The sequence below is a fragment of the Nyctereutes procyonoides genome, unplaced genomic scaffold (assembly GCF_905146905.1).
Source record: "Nyctereutes procyonoides isolate TBG_1078 unplaced genomic scaffold, NYPRO_anot_genome, whole genome shotgun sequence".
Lineage (NCBI taxonomy): Eukaryota > Metazoa > Chordata > Mammalia > Carnivora > Canidae > Nyctereutes > Nyctereutes procyonoides.
In genome coordinates this window covers 725877-739977 of record NW_026575032.1, presented here as the reverse complement: position 1 = coordinate 739977, position 14101 = coordinate 725877, and the positions used below count along the sequence as shown (strand labels likewise).

At 42.1% G+C, this 14101-nt stretch overlaps 1 protein-coding gene across 5 annotated transcripts in view; it reads left to right on the top strand.

The window, feature by feature from the left end:
* Nucleotides 1–1804: 1804 nt before the first annotated feature.
* Nucleotides 1805–14101, top strand: part of PRDM5 (PR/SET domain 5) — a 201097-nt gene continuing 188800 nt past the window's right edge. For all 5 annotated transcript variants that reach the window (XM_055317113.1, XM_055317114.1, XM_055317110.1 and 2 more), the window contains exon 1: nucleotides 1805–2126. In XM_055317113.1, the coding sequence (XP_055173088.1) occupies nucleotides 2034–2126 (93 nt within the window). In that variant the 5' untranslated portion in view covers nucleotides 1805–2033. The remainder of the gene's footprint in view (nucleotides 2127–14101) is intronic.

Sequence of the window (14101 nt, the reverse complement as noted above, 5' to 3'; positions counted from 1 at the left end):
TTATTTATTGACTCATTTCCCCCTACAGAAAGTGAGAGAGTTCTTTCTGGGATGGGTCAAAGGGATCAAAACTCAGAGAATAATTAAGGCACTGTTCTTCTCACCCCTGACAAAGCTACCTCTACATGTTTCAAAAAGAGGGTCATTTATTCTATTCATTAAAATCTCCAAGTATTGTTATTATAGGATTTTAAAAAAATTCTTCTACTTAAGAAATTAGGAACTATTTGTGTTCCAAGGCTTTTCTTAGTCCTCAAGAAATAGAAATCACTTTCCATGGTGTGTGTGTTGCTAGAAACAAAACAACAGGCTCAAAATGGAGTCACTTATGCTAAGCCCCATGTTACCAAACTGAGACTCAACTTAATTACTTTTGCCTCTTGTAGAAATGTAACTTTAAACCAATCGGGAGTTGCCTGATGAGCACTAGATAGGTAATCGGCCAGATGGATATCTGCCATCACCTAAAAGAGAGTAACCTTGTGACAGCCAATCTGCATTTTGTTTAGTATAATTTCCTTGTTTCTGCTTTTTTCTGTCTGTAAAAGTCTTTCATTTAGTACAGCTCCTCAAAGCTCTTTTCTGTTTGCCAGACTGCATGCTGCCCCATTCACAGATTGTTGAATGCAGCCAATAAAATCTTTAAAATCTATTTAGCTGATTTTTTAAAGTGTGGTCTTTAATGTTGTCAGAATTATTATTTTTAATGGTTAAAAGCAACATCAAATGTTTATAGGAACATAACATGAATTCCAAAAGACCTCAGAGTAGAAAACTATCAAGAATATCCAGAGAAATGAGTAGAAAGCTCCTAGTGTGTCTTACAGGAGAAGAGTCTTATAAAATTTCTTCTGAGATGTACCCAACTTTATTAAAAAACACTGAAACAAGACGTCTGTTGTTTCCTTGCTGTGATACTGGATTTTATTGTTTGAGGGTTTCCCTCCCATCTCTCCTGCTTATGGGCTGGAGATCTGTGACAGGCCTGGTGATTTCCAAGCAAGATAAGACCCAGGAACGGTGTTATCTTGGGAAGTGTAAGAACTTCCCTTGGGTTACAGCACCATACAAGAACTAGCTTCCAATGGACTTAAATCGACCTTTAAATCTCTTTTTATTGAAGATTTTATTTATTTATTCATGAGAAACACACAGAGAGAGGCAGAGGCACAGGCAGAGGCACAGGGAGAAGCAGGCTCCCTGCAAGGAGCCCGATGCGGGACTCGACCCTGGGTCTCCAGGATCACGCCCTGGGCTGAAGGCGGACGCTCAACCGCTGAGCCACCAGGGCTGCCCTGAGATTTAAATTCTGAATTAACTTGAAATATGGATTATTAGTTGCAGACTGTGCACACCCCCTACTCTGGACGTTAATCCCCATACTCACCGATTCCCTATGAATTCAAATCTCTGAAACAAGCATTAAAAAAAAAAAAAAAAAAAAAAAAAAAAAGTGCCTAACTTAGACGTGAGAAGGCCCCAGAGTTCCTAGTCCTCAGGGTTGGCTTCCAGTCGCCGGGCAGCGAGCCGCTTTCCCTTCGGAGTCTGGAACTCCGTGCAATTGGAGGACGCCCCCCGCAAGGCCCATTTCGTTTTGCACCTCCGAAGGGTAGGACTCCCCGCCCGGCAGCACCCCCAGCTCTGCGGAGCGGGGCCGCGGGGCGCAGCCCGGGCCGCTCCGGGGCCGGCGGCCCCGAGCTCCGCCGCGCTCCCGTCCCGGCCGCCAACTTCGGGCCAATCAGCGCGCGGCGTCGCCCAGGCCGCGGCGCCCCGGCCCGCGCCCCCCGCGCCCCCGCGGCAGCAATGGCAGCGGCGGCCGCGGCCGCTCCGGGCTGAGCCAGACCCGGGACGAGGAGGGGCTGAGCCGCGGGGGATCCTGGAATCGGCGGGGAGGTGGGGATTCTGGGAGGCCACCTCCATTTCCTCCTTCCCCGCCGGCCTCTCCCCTGCACCCAGCACCCCCAAATGTCGATGTGCCGCCTCCCGGGCGCCGATCGCTGGTGCTGAGCGAGGCGGCGGGGGCGGCGGCGAGAATGCTGGGCATGTACGTGCCGGACAGGTTCTCCCTGAAGTCCTCCCGCGTCCAGGACGGGATGGGACTCTACACGGCCCGCAGAGTGAGAAAGGTGGGTGACCGGCGGCAGCCCGCCCGCCCTGCGCCCGCCCTGCGCCCGCCCTGCGCCCGCCCTGCCCCCGCCGCGACTCCGGGCTCGCCCGTGCGCCGGCCCCGGGCTCCGCGGCCGCCCCGCGGGAAGGAAGGCCCCGGCCGGCGGGGCGGCCTCCCGAGCGGCTGCGCCACGTAGGTGCCGGCGGGGCGCGCGCGGCGGCGGGGCGCCCCTCCTCACGCCCGCAGGAAGTGAGCCCGGACGCAGCCTCCCTCTTCCTCGCTTCGGGGAGCGAGCGGCGGCGGCGCGGCGGCGGAGCCGCGCGTGGGCGGGTGTCTCCGCGGCGCGCACGCAGCCCCGCCGCCTCCCGGCCCGTCGCGGCTTCGCTTAGGATGAGGAGCCGTGGCCCGGGGCGCCTCGCGCTGCCCTCCCCGCGGGGACTGCGAGGCGGCGCCCGCAGCGCGGCCCCACACCGGCCTAGGCTCTTGCCCTCCCTCCAGCGTTCCGTGGCTCCTGGGCGGTGCCACCTGCATAAGCTCAGGGCCTTTTCTTTAAGATTATTTAGTTATTTACTTACTTACTTACTTACTTACTTACTTACTTACTTAGAGAGAGAGGCAGAGACACGGCAGAGACAGAAGCAGGCCCCATGCAGGGAACCCGACGTGGGACTCGATCCCGGGTCTCCAGGATCAAAGGCAGCGCCAAACCGCTGAGCCACCCGGGCTGCCCAGCTTAGGATCTTTTTTATTTTTACGATATTAATTAATTAATTAATTAATTAATGAGAGAGAGAGACGAGAGAGACAGAGACACAGGCAGACGGAAAAGCAGGCTCCATGCAGGGAGACCGACGTGGGACTTGATCCGTTTTCTGTGGCTCCTGGGGGCTGGGGAGTGCCACCTAGATAAGTTTAGGATCTTTTTTTTTTTTTTTTTAAGATTTTTATTTATTTATTTGTTTATTTACTTACTTACTTACTTACTTACTTATGAGAGAGAGAGGCAGAGACAGCAGAGACAGAAGCAGGCCCCATGCAGGGATCCCAACGCCCTGGGTCTCCATCAGGCCCTGGACTGAAGGCAGCGCTAAAACGCTGAGCCACCGGGCTGCCCAGCTTAAGGCAGCTTAAAAAAATCCTTATTTTTAGGATTTTAAATTTATTTATTTATTTATTTATTTATTTATTTATTTATTTATTTATTTATTTATTATCTATGAGAGAGAGAGAGAGAGACAGAGGGAGAAGCAGGCTCCATGTAGGGAGCCTGACGTGTTCTGTGGCTCCTGGGTGGTGCCACCTAGATAAACTTAGGATCTTTTTTTTTTTTAAGATACTTATTTATTTACTTACATACTTACTTATGGGAGAGAGAGAGAGAGAGAGAGAGAGAGAGAGGCAGAGACACAGCAGAGACACAAGCAGGCCCCATGCAGGTAGCCCAAGGTCCTGGGTCTCCAGGATCAGGCCCTGGGCTGAAGGCGGTGCTAAACCGTTGAGCCACCCGGGCTGCCCAGCTTGGGATCTTTGATTTTGATTTTCTCTGCCTTAGGATTTTCTCTGACTAGATCCACCCCCTTTCCAGAAATGTGGAGGCGAATGAGCCGGGTAGGCACGTTGTGCTGTATGTACAGGACGGCCTGGAGATGTTGGATGTTGAAAGCGAAGGCCTAGGAGGAGGGATGACTGGAAGTTCCAGACCTTGGAGCTAATGAGAGACCTCTGTTACAGCCCTTTCACAGGATCTGTAAAATCTGGAACCACGAAGGAAGTGGTAAAACTCTCAGGGTCAGAGCCCCTGTTTATTGAGTAGATACTTTGGGCTAAGGCCAGAACTTGGAATTTTACCCACGTTAGTCACATCACCAGCACAACTCCCTGGAGAATGGTAATCCTCATGTGAGAGATGAAAAAAACAGAAGGTCTGCAGGGTTAAATCTCCTGCTGAGTCAGTGAGTTAGGCTTCAAATCCATGGCTTCTGGGCTCCCAAGCTCCTGTTCTTTTCAGCTCTATCCCTGCCAGGTATCCCCACCCCTCCCCGTAACAAATATTTTGAAAAATGCAGGTTTGGGCAAGAGCAGGCTTGTTTAGGAAAGATTCACAGAAAGCACCCAGAGACACCAGGATGACTTTCATCTGGATGTAAATCTCCCTCCACCCCCTCACCCGAAGAGCAGGTAAAGAAAGGTGGACCAGTGCTTCAGGGGCTTCCTTGACAACATGACCTATAAGTATCTCTTAGGCTTAGACTGGAAGAAGCAAACCCCATATTTAGTTTTGCAAATGCGAGTTGGGAAGAATGAGCAGAGGTGAAAACCAGGAGTAAATGCTTGATCTGAATTCGAGATGAACCGAATAGATGCTTTTGCCAAATAGGTAAATGTCAAAGTCAACATTCTTTCAAAGCAGAAGTTGAAATTCTGCTTTTACTCTTTCCTCACAGGATATGAAAATACCCAAATGGATTTTTCTTGAAAGTCTCAGGCCTAAGTGTAATTACTTAAAAATGAAACAGTTCTTATTTTTATTGTTATTCATAGATATATATTAAAAAGTTATACAAATATGAGAATTATCACATAATCCCTAGTTTTGGTCTTATTATTTAGGTTTTTGAAACAGCTGGCCAATGTACTTTCTTTTGATACTTTTATGAATTCCAACTTATTTTTCCACGTACTTGGTTACTTGGAAGTTTTTCTTTATTATTATTTTTGGATATAGAATGAACAGCTTCCAAAATCCTCATATATCATAATATTTTTTTTAAAGATTTTTTAAAAATTTATTTATTCATGAGAGACAGAGAGAGAGAGAGAGAGAGAGAGAGAGGCAGAGACACAGGCAGAGGGAGAAGCAGGCTCCATGTAGGGAGCCCGACGTGGGACTTGATCCCGGGTTTCTAGGATCAGGCTTGGGGCCGAAGGCAGCACTAAACCTCTGAGCCACCCGGGCTGCCCATATTCTTCTATTTTATTATTGCAGTAGTGAATTGTCACTTACCTTTCCCTGGCTCTTAAAATGTCAACATGTAAAACACAGAGATTTTTATCCACATCACATCAAGAATGCTTATCTATATTTTAGGTGAATCTGCAGATGTTTGCACTGAATTCAAATGACATACTATTAGTGACGTAATTTAGTTATGATCACAAGATACTCAGTCATGAGGTTATTGATCATGGATGGGGACACTGATGCCAGAAATGGCCCTGAATTAGACTTCGGCTCCTTTGCCTTCAAAGGCTGAGGACCAAGATGAAGCTGATTTTAGCTGAGTGTTGAGGCTAAAGCTGAATGTCCATGCATTTCATACCTGTTTGGACATAGTTTCTTGATTCTTAAATACTTTCCAGGTTACCTTTAATAGGCCTGTTAGCCATAAATCAAGGATCAAGGGACCTGAGAAGACAGTATTTCAGCAGTTAAAGACCTTACTTTAAATTTTTCAAGTTCTTTATTCTAAATAAAATTTGGAATTTATCAACCTTATATATGTATGTTGGGAATTATAAATTTTTGTCACACTTTTATAACAACGCTCATTTAACAATTCTGTTTTTTTTTAAATTTTTTTTTATTTATTTATGATAGTCATACACAGAGAGAGAGAGAGAGAGAGAGAGAGAGAGAGAGAGAGAGGCAGAGACATAGGCAGAGGGAGAAGCAGGCTCCATGCACCGGGAGCCCGATGTGGGATTCGATCCCGGGTCTCCAGGACCGCGCCCTGGGCCAAAGGCAGGCGCTAAACCACTGCGCCACCCAGGGATCCCAACAATTCTGTTAAAAACAAATCAAAACAAAAAAAAAAAAAAAACTTGTAGTTCAAGCTATCTATTAATTTCAAATTCAGAGAATCTAATCCAGACTGGTATTGAAGTTGGCCGATCTTTCTAGATGCTCTACTCCCACTATCAGGTTGATTTGAGATTTCCTTAACAATGAAACCCCTTAATCCTTGTTTAGGCCTACCCCCTCTTTTTTTGCAGTGATTTGTAAAGTGGGGTTCCTGCAGCAAAATCACCCAATGCTCTGGCTACACACTTAGACCTACTAGGTTTTTCTGTGGCAATGATCTTTTTTTGCAGGCCTGCCTGCTGCCTCTGTCTTTCTCTCTCTCTTTCTTTGGTAGAAAGTTTGCATAGTGACAATGAGGTGAAAAGGAAAGGACCTCCCTTCCTTTTCTTACTGTAATGGAAATTAGGGGTTAGATGAGGAGAAGGTCCTTTGGTAGTAGCTATTTCTTTGTAAGCCATGAATTGTTCTTAGAGAAAGAATGGATGAGACTGTTGGAAAGCCTTTGAGTAGAAAAGGGAGGCCTGCCTTCCTTCATGGTTATACACATTGCGATTGGCTAATGATGAGAATAAGGTGGACGCTTTTGCATGCCATGTGCCAGACCCTGTTCTAAATGTCTCCCATGTGTTACCTCATGTGAGCACAGTTTTAATGCTTCAGTAGAGATGTGGAATTTTATATTGTAAAGTACTATGCAGATTAAAATTATTACCCAAAGGTAATACATTAAATGTACATACAAAAAAAAGTTAAGCAAGCACATACCTCACTACATTACATTTTTTATATCGTGACCCTTTTCCCCCTTGATGGCTAATGAGATTAATCAGTGGATGTTGGTGGTTGACATTATACTTGGAACCCAAAATGTCGAAAGATGAACTGCAGGGTTCCTCCAGGCTCTCGGATTTTGTGATTTTATGGAAAAGGTTAAGGCAGGAAATATAGTACTGTAGTCTTATTTCCCTTCAGCTCTGTTGTAGGAAGTTGGTTTTTCTTCCTCTCTGACTTTCAGCCCTTTATCCATATGTGGCAGGCGCTGTGCTAGGCTCTCGGGGTACACAGGTGGGCAAGACAGACTGGGTCTTAGTCCACAAGGAGCTTGTTTTCATGTGCAGGGAGATAGGCAGTAAACAAGTAAAAAAGTAAAACTTATCATGAAGATTATTGTGTTAATTTCAGCCTGTTTATATGGATTGATTTGCTAGGCACTAGATTAGGTGGATGGAATTGCTGAATTAGAGTAGTTTTTAGTCTGGTCGGGGAGACAGCAAAGGAAATAGTTTCCATCCGATCTGAGAAGTGCTATGATAGACAACCAAATGAGGTGGTGAAACTGTGTGCGATAAGAGTTGCTCTAAGAGTGCAGAAGAAGGAAAGACCACCTACTGTCATTTCAGTAAGTGAGCAGAAAATTTGGGGGGAATCAAAGAGTGCTTTATGGAGGAGTTGAATTTCTTGGGGTCAGATTATTATTGTGAAATTTGTCTTTATTATTGATCATTTTAACTTCACATATATTGGTGTGACACCTCAAGTATTGCCTGGGTGACAGGCTAGGTGGTGGTCCCGTGATACCGATCTCCATGCATCTGACCAAATTTTGTGCTCTTAACCTGTTTGTATGGAGTTGAACAGCTTGTACGTAGAATTAAAAATAAAAAAATAAAAAAATAAAAAAAATAAAACTGAAGCAGTCCTTTCCGGGCTAGCCCTTGTGGCAGACCATATTATAGACAAAGGAAGTTGTTTAAACATCTCCGCGGAAGCACCGCCTTGGACACTGTGGCAGCCTGGAAGTGTCACACACAATCACACATGAAGTCTGGGTTTTCTGTTTACTGTGTACTTGTGTGCATTATCTCATTTTATTGTATATCGGTCTTTGGAGATTTATTATCCTCATTTTGTAGACTGTATACTTGCTGGATCATCATTTTTTGTCAAAATTTTTGCAGTTGTCCTATGCTGACCTTTAAAAGTATTTTTATTTTTTGTTTGTTTTTCCTTTCCAGTTCATTCTTCACTAGCAGGGTAAAGCTGTACCTGATTGGATATGTAGTTACTTTCCTTTATATCTAGAATCGATTTAACTTGCGTAAGCTGAGCTGGGTTTGTATTTTTAAAAAGAACCAAAGACTAACAGGAAAGCTGAAGAAAAGCTGAAAAGGAAATGACTAAATATCAGTGAAATGAAATTATGTCTCTCCCAGATTTCTAGTCCCCCAGTTCCAGCAGAAGCAGTAAGAAGGATTGCAGGGGCCTATCTATACTGTAGCTGTAGTGGGCTCCAAAGTATAATTCTTCTTTGCCTAGATGACGTGGACCATTTTACGATGACTAACTAGTGAGTCCTTCCCTACCTACTGGTCCTGATAAAATGTACCCATGGCAAATCTATGATGGATGAGTGGTTCCCTTCTAATGAGGAGGAAAAAGTATATTCATAGAAGTAGAAAAAGAACTTGAGAAGTAATCTCATTTGCCCATTCTTATTTTACAAATGATGACACTGAAGTCGGGAGTAGCTTTGCACAGAGTTTTTTTGCAGCTAACAGCTGCCTCTCAAGCTCCTCTGCCCTTTCATAATACCAACTCCCTCTTTTTCAAATCAAGGCAAATACCTTGATTGTCTTTGAGGGATTTGCAATAAAGACATTTAGCAAGGTCAAATCCCAAGTGAAAAATACCTGAAATAAAGGTCCAAATCTGAGTTTAAGAAAGGAAAATAAGCGACAGAGAGAGAGAGAGAGAGAGAGAGAGAGAGAGAGAGAGAGAAAGCAAATTGTATAGGAAAGAAGTTCCCTGGAAAGAAAAGTAAGTAAAAACATAGAGGAAAAATCACCATGCATAAATGTTAGTATAAGGAGACTGGATTTTGTGGAGTAAAGTGTTTTGTTAATCAGCTTGGAAGGTGAATCTAATGAAGAGACAATGGATCTTTATGCTAGGGCTAAAATTCTGCCAGCGAATGTTTGCTTATATTTCCTGCTGGCTGATGATAACTAATCTGGAAACATAATCAGAGGGAAAATCATCACCACTGATGCCTGCCATATGTGCTATCTCTTTTTTATGTTTACACATTTACACTCTAGGATAGTGACTCAATGCAGCTCTGTATTTCCTGGTGTTATTCTAGATGTTAAGTTGTATAACCCACTTAAACTGAGGTATTCTCAGAAACTTCATGGTTTGTTTTTTTGTGTTTGATGATAAAAGCGACAATTTTTTCAACAAATATTTATTGAGCAACTGAAGTTGCTAGGCACTGCGCTAGTTGCTAGTAGTAGAATGAACGAGGCTGTAGTCTCTGAATGTGTCACACAGTTCATATGCAAGTCCTACAGCAAGTCTGCAAGGTAGCCATTATGATCCTTGTTTTATAGGTGAGGGAACTGATTTTGAGGAACGTTATATCAATAATAAATGGATTTGTCAGAATTTGAACTCAGATCATTCCATATATCCATCTCACCGAAAAATTTTTTTTCTCTATACTGATAAAGTGCTGTGTCCATGCTCATATAACACAATGTGGATGCACATCCACTCACATAGTTTTAAAAAATTATTTTACAAAAATGAGAAAAGAGTAAACTAATTTCATCATTGGGCATTTCTCATTCAATTGTATCTTATGGAAATACCTTCAAGGGATCTACTTTGGCTATAATTTATTATTTTTAATGATTGAACGTATTTTATGCTGTCACTGTGCCACAATTTCCATTTATTCAGATCGTGTTTTACACAATTATTCAAGATTTATCTTCCTGACCAAAATCCGTACTGGCCATTATGAATATAGTAGTGAACGAAATAGAAATTATGGCTCTTGTAGAGCTTCCATTCTAGTGAGAAGAGACAAAAACTAAACAATGAACATATTAGATAAATTTTATACTATGTTAAAATGTGATTAGTGCTATGGAAAAAAGAAAAAGTAGAGCCACATATCGATGACTTGGCAGAGTGTGTGTATTTGAGTGTGGGGAAGTTACTGTAAATAGGTGGTCCATTTAGTCCTCACTAAGCAAGGGAGGTTTGGACAGTGACTTACAGGATGGGAAGAAAGTTGACTTCTAGGGGAAAAGCATCCTAGGCAACAGCTAGAATGAAGGCTAAGATCGGAGTTTGTTGTGTCCCAGGACAAGGAGGCCAGTGAAGTTAGATGAGAATGAGCAGGAGCAGAGTATTAGGGGAGGAGGTCAGAGAGCTAGTGAAAGGAAATGTGCTAAAAGCCATATTTCTTTCAGGCCATTGTAAAGATGCCATTTTCCTTTGAATGGAACAGGGAATGACTGCAGTGTATTGAGCAGAGGAATGACATGATCTGACTTGAGTTTTTTCAAGGGTCCCCTCTAACTGCTGTGTTGAGAATAATCAGCCACAGGACAAATGTGTAGCCTGGAAGACTTACTAGGATTCTGTTGCAGTGATCTGGGTGAGAGATGATGGTGGCTTAGACCAAGATGGTTGCAGTGCTGAGAGTGTAGTTTCAAGATAGCAGTAATGGAGTATGTTGATGAGTTAAGGCGGTAAGAAAGGGAAGGATCAAAGATGGTTTCAAGGATTTTAGCCTGAGGATTTGGAAGGGTTGACTGATACTCAATCAACAACTGAGATTGGGATAGATTGTAAGTGGAGCAGGCTTGAAGGAGGAGGATCAGGAACTCAGGGGAAGGCAAGTTGATTTTGAAGTGTCTGTTAGACAGGGAGAGATGCCAAAGACGATGTGAGATACAGTTGTTAAACTTGCAAATCCTCCGTCCCATCCTTTATGCTATTATATTCATCTATTTTATGTTATAAACCTTACGTTTTTACTGTGTTCCCTTTAGATCATCAGTTGACTTTTAGAGCAATTAAAAATAAGACAAATTGTCTTCATTATGTATCTATATATATTTTAACATTTCTGGAACTCTTAATTTCTTTGTTTTGAACTAAATTTCTGTCTGGTTTCATATTCTTTATGCTTGAACCATATTCTTTGAACATTTCTAATATTACAGGTTGCTAGCAATGAATTTTCTAAGTTTTTGTCTGAAAAAGTATTTTGCTATGTTCTTGAGGTTGACAGTTTATTTTTTCACATTATATTATAGATGTTGCTTATTTGTTTTTGTTTTTTGACTTACATAGTTTCTGACAAGAAGTTTGCTCAAAGCCTTTCTGTACAAAATATCTTTTACCCCTCTACTTTCAAGATTTTTCTAGTTTGAGTTTTAAAAGTTTAAATGTGATGTGTCTATGATTAAAAAAACTTGCTTCTTTAATATGTGGTTTCATGTCTTTTATCATTTTTGGAAAATTCTCAGGCATTGTCTCTTTAAATATTACTTCTAATGTAATCTTTCTTCTGGGACTCCGATTACATGTGTGTCAGACCATTTGATATGATACTGTCTCACAGCCTTTATATGCTTGGTTCTGCTTTTTCTATTATTTTTTACTTTGTGTTTTAGTTTAGGTAATTTTTATTGCCTTATCAAGTTTATTGACTCTTTTCTCAGTTGTGCCAAGTTTCCTGGTGAGTCTGTCAAAGGAATTCATCTTTGATACCCTATTTATTTCTAATATTTCCACTAGACTCTCCATCTTATAGTGTACATGTCTCGGCTGAAATCTTCTCTGTATTAATGCATGGTTAACTGTCTGTTCTAGTAGATTCTTTGACAAATTAGACATAGTTATTGTTGAAGTCCTTATCTGATAGTTCCAACATCTGTGTCATCTCTGAATCTGGTTCCATTGATTGCTTTGTTTCTTCACAATTGGCTATTTTCTCCTTGCTTTTTTGTATGTCTTATAGTTGTTTTTTTTAAAAAAGATTTTATTTATTTATTCATGAGACACACAGAGAGAGAGGCAGAGACATAGGCAGAAGCAGAAGCAGGCTCCCTCCGGTGAGCCCAATGTGAAACTTGATCTGGGGATCCCGGGATCACACTCTGAGCCAAAGGCAGAGGCTCAACCACTGAGCCACCCAGGTGTTCCTGTCTTATAGTTTTGATAGAATGTCAACATCATTGTGAAATAATCAAGAGTACTGTAAATAGCATTTATGCCTGGAAATATGCACACAATATGCACACTTTTAATTTATTTTTTAATTTTTTGTCGGCTGGGAATTTGGCTCAATCTAGTTAGGAGCTAAGATGGAAAAAAAAAATAGAGCTAAGATGGGTTTGCTTGCTATTGTTACCTTCAGTGCACCACAGGCTTCAGATTCTTCTAGAATCCCCTTGCATTGGGCATGGCTTGGGTGTTAAGGGTTTTCTCAATGTTTATGTTCTACACTCAACTCTTCTGTCCCTGAATACCTCATCATAGAGGGGTTCTTTCACCATGCTACGTTGTTCTTGCCCTTCCCATGGTAGTAGACTGCTGTTTTTTTTTTTTTTTTTTTTTGAGATTCTTTTTCTTGAGATCTCTGTCAGATTCATTCTTATCTAGGAGTTACCAGCTTCATCTCTAGAAGTTGGGCTTTCTTAACATTTCTCAGTCTCTTCTCCATAGGAGCCAAATTTTTGCCTTGTATTAGGTTGGTGTTTTGCCAGGAGAGGGTTTCCTGTCCCCTACCCAAAGGTAGAAATCCTCTAATGGTTATGGTATAAGTTCCTGAGCCTGTATTACTTCCTGCCCTTCTAGCAGCAGTGGATCTTTGTGTCTTTGGTCCTTGAGGTGATAGTGTGCTGCTTTTCTTGCAGTGGCTAAAGGCTTCTTCTCAGATGGAAGAAAGGCGGGGCAGGAGGTGTGAGGTGTTGTGCCATTCTTGAAGGAGCTGCTATTCTCCTCTTGCATGCCTGCAGTACTGAGGAGTCTCTCTGTCTCCTCTCTGTCCCCCAGTCTTTCTTGTATGGGAGATTCTTTGGAGAAGAGCCTGCAAATGTGTGTGAACTCCTCTTAGGTCTGGGGCTTCTGCTAGTTCTATATGGTCAGGCTCTCTCAAATGCATCCTTTGGCAAACCATTAAAATGTTAGTTGATTTCTTATCTGCTTGTGTGTTGGCTGGCAGTGGTTCCTTCCATGTTCTGTCATGGGTAAGCCAGTGCTCTCCTCAAGAAGAGTTATGATTTTGTAGTTTATTGGCCTTTTGTATTATTAGGATAGGAGTGATACTCTTTTTAAATTCTTGGTGGAGGGCAGCCCTGGTGGCTCAGCGGTTTAGTGCTGCATGCAGCCAGGGCTGCATCCTGACGTCCTGGGATCGAGTCCCAGGTCGAGCTCCCTGCATGGAGCCTGCTTCTCCCTCTGCCTGTGTCTCTGACTATCTCTCTCTCTCTGTGTCTCTCATGAATAAATAAGTAAAATCTTTAAAAACAATTCTTGGTGGATATTTAAAAGTTTTAAAATTAATTGCCTTAAAAAAAGATTTATTTATTTGCGAAAGACTGCATGAGCTGGAGGGGCAGAGGGAGAGGGAGAGAGAATCTCAGGCAGATTCTGCACTGAGAATGGAGGCTGATACCGGGCTTGATCTCACGACCCTGGGATCATGACCCGAGCAGAACCAAGAGTTAAACACTCTTACCCAACTGGGCCACCTGGGCGCTCCTAAAATTAATGGCATTTAAAAAAAATTCTTACTTTTATTTTTATTTTGTTTTTCAAGTTTTCATTTAAATTCTAGTGCCTTTTTTAGTGCCACCAAAAGACTCCACTTATTATTATTTTTATTACTTAATAAATCTGTCCAGTTTAGAAAGAGGGGTTTTAAAATCTCCCACTTTAGTTCTTCACGTATATATATATTTTGGTGAAAAATTGATTGATTTTTAAATTATTTTGATAAAATATACATAGCCTAAAACTGGCCATTTTAACCATTTTTTATTGAAATATAATTAACATACAATGTTGTATTAGTTTTAGGTGTACAGCATATTGATTCAACAATTCTGTACATTACTCAGTGCTCATCACAATGCGTGTAGTCAGTCAGTCACCATATGGCATTATTACAGTATTATTGACTGTATTCCCCATGCTGTACTTTTTATCGATGTGACTTATTTTATAACTGAAAGTTTGTGCATGTTTAGTATTTTTATACTTTTCTCACTCATATCTTCTTCATAAATATGTTTCTATTAATATATAATGTTCTGTTTAATACATTCAACAATTGATTTAATTCTTGTTTGATATTGATGCTATTGCCTTTCTTTGCATCTCTGTGTCTA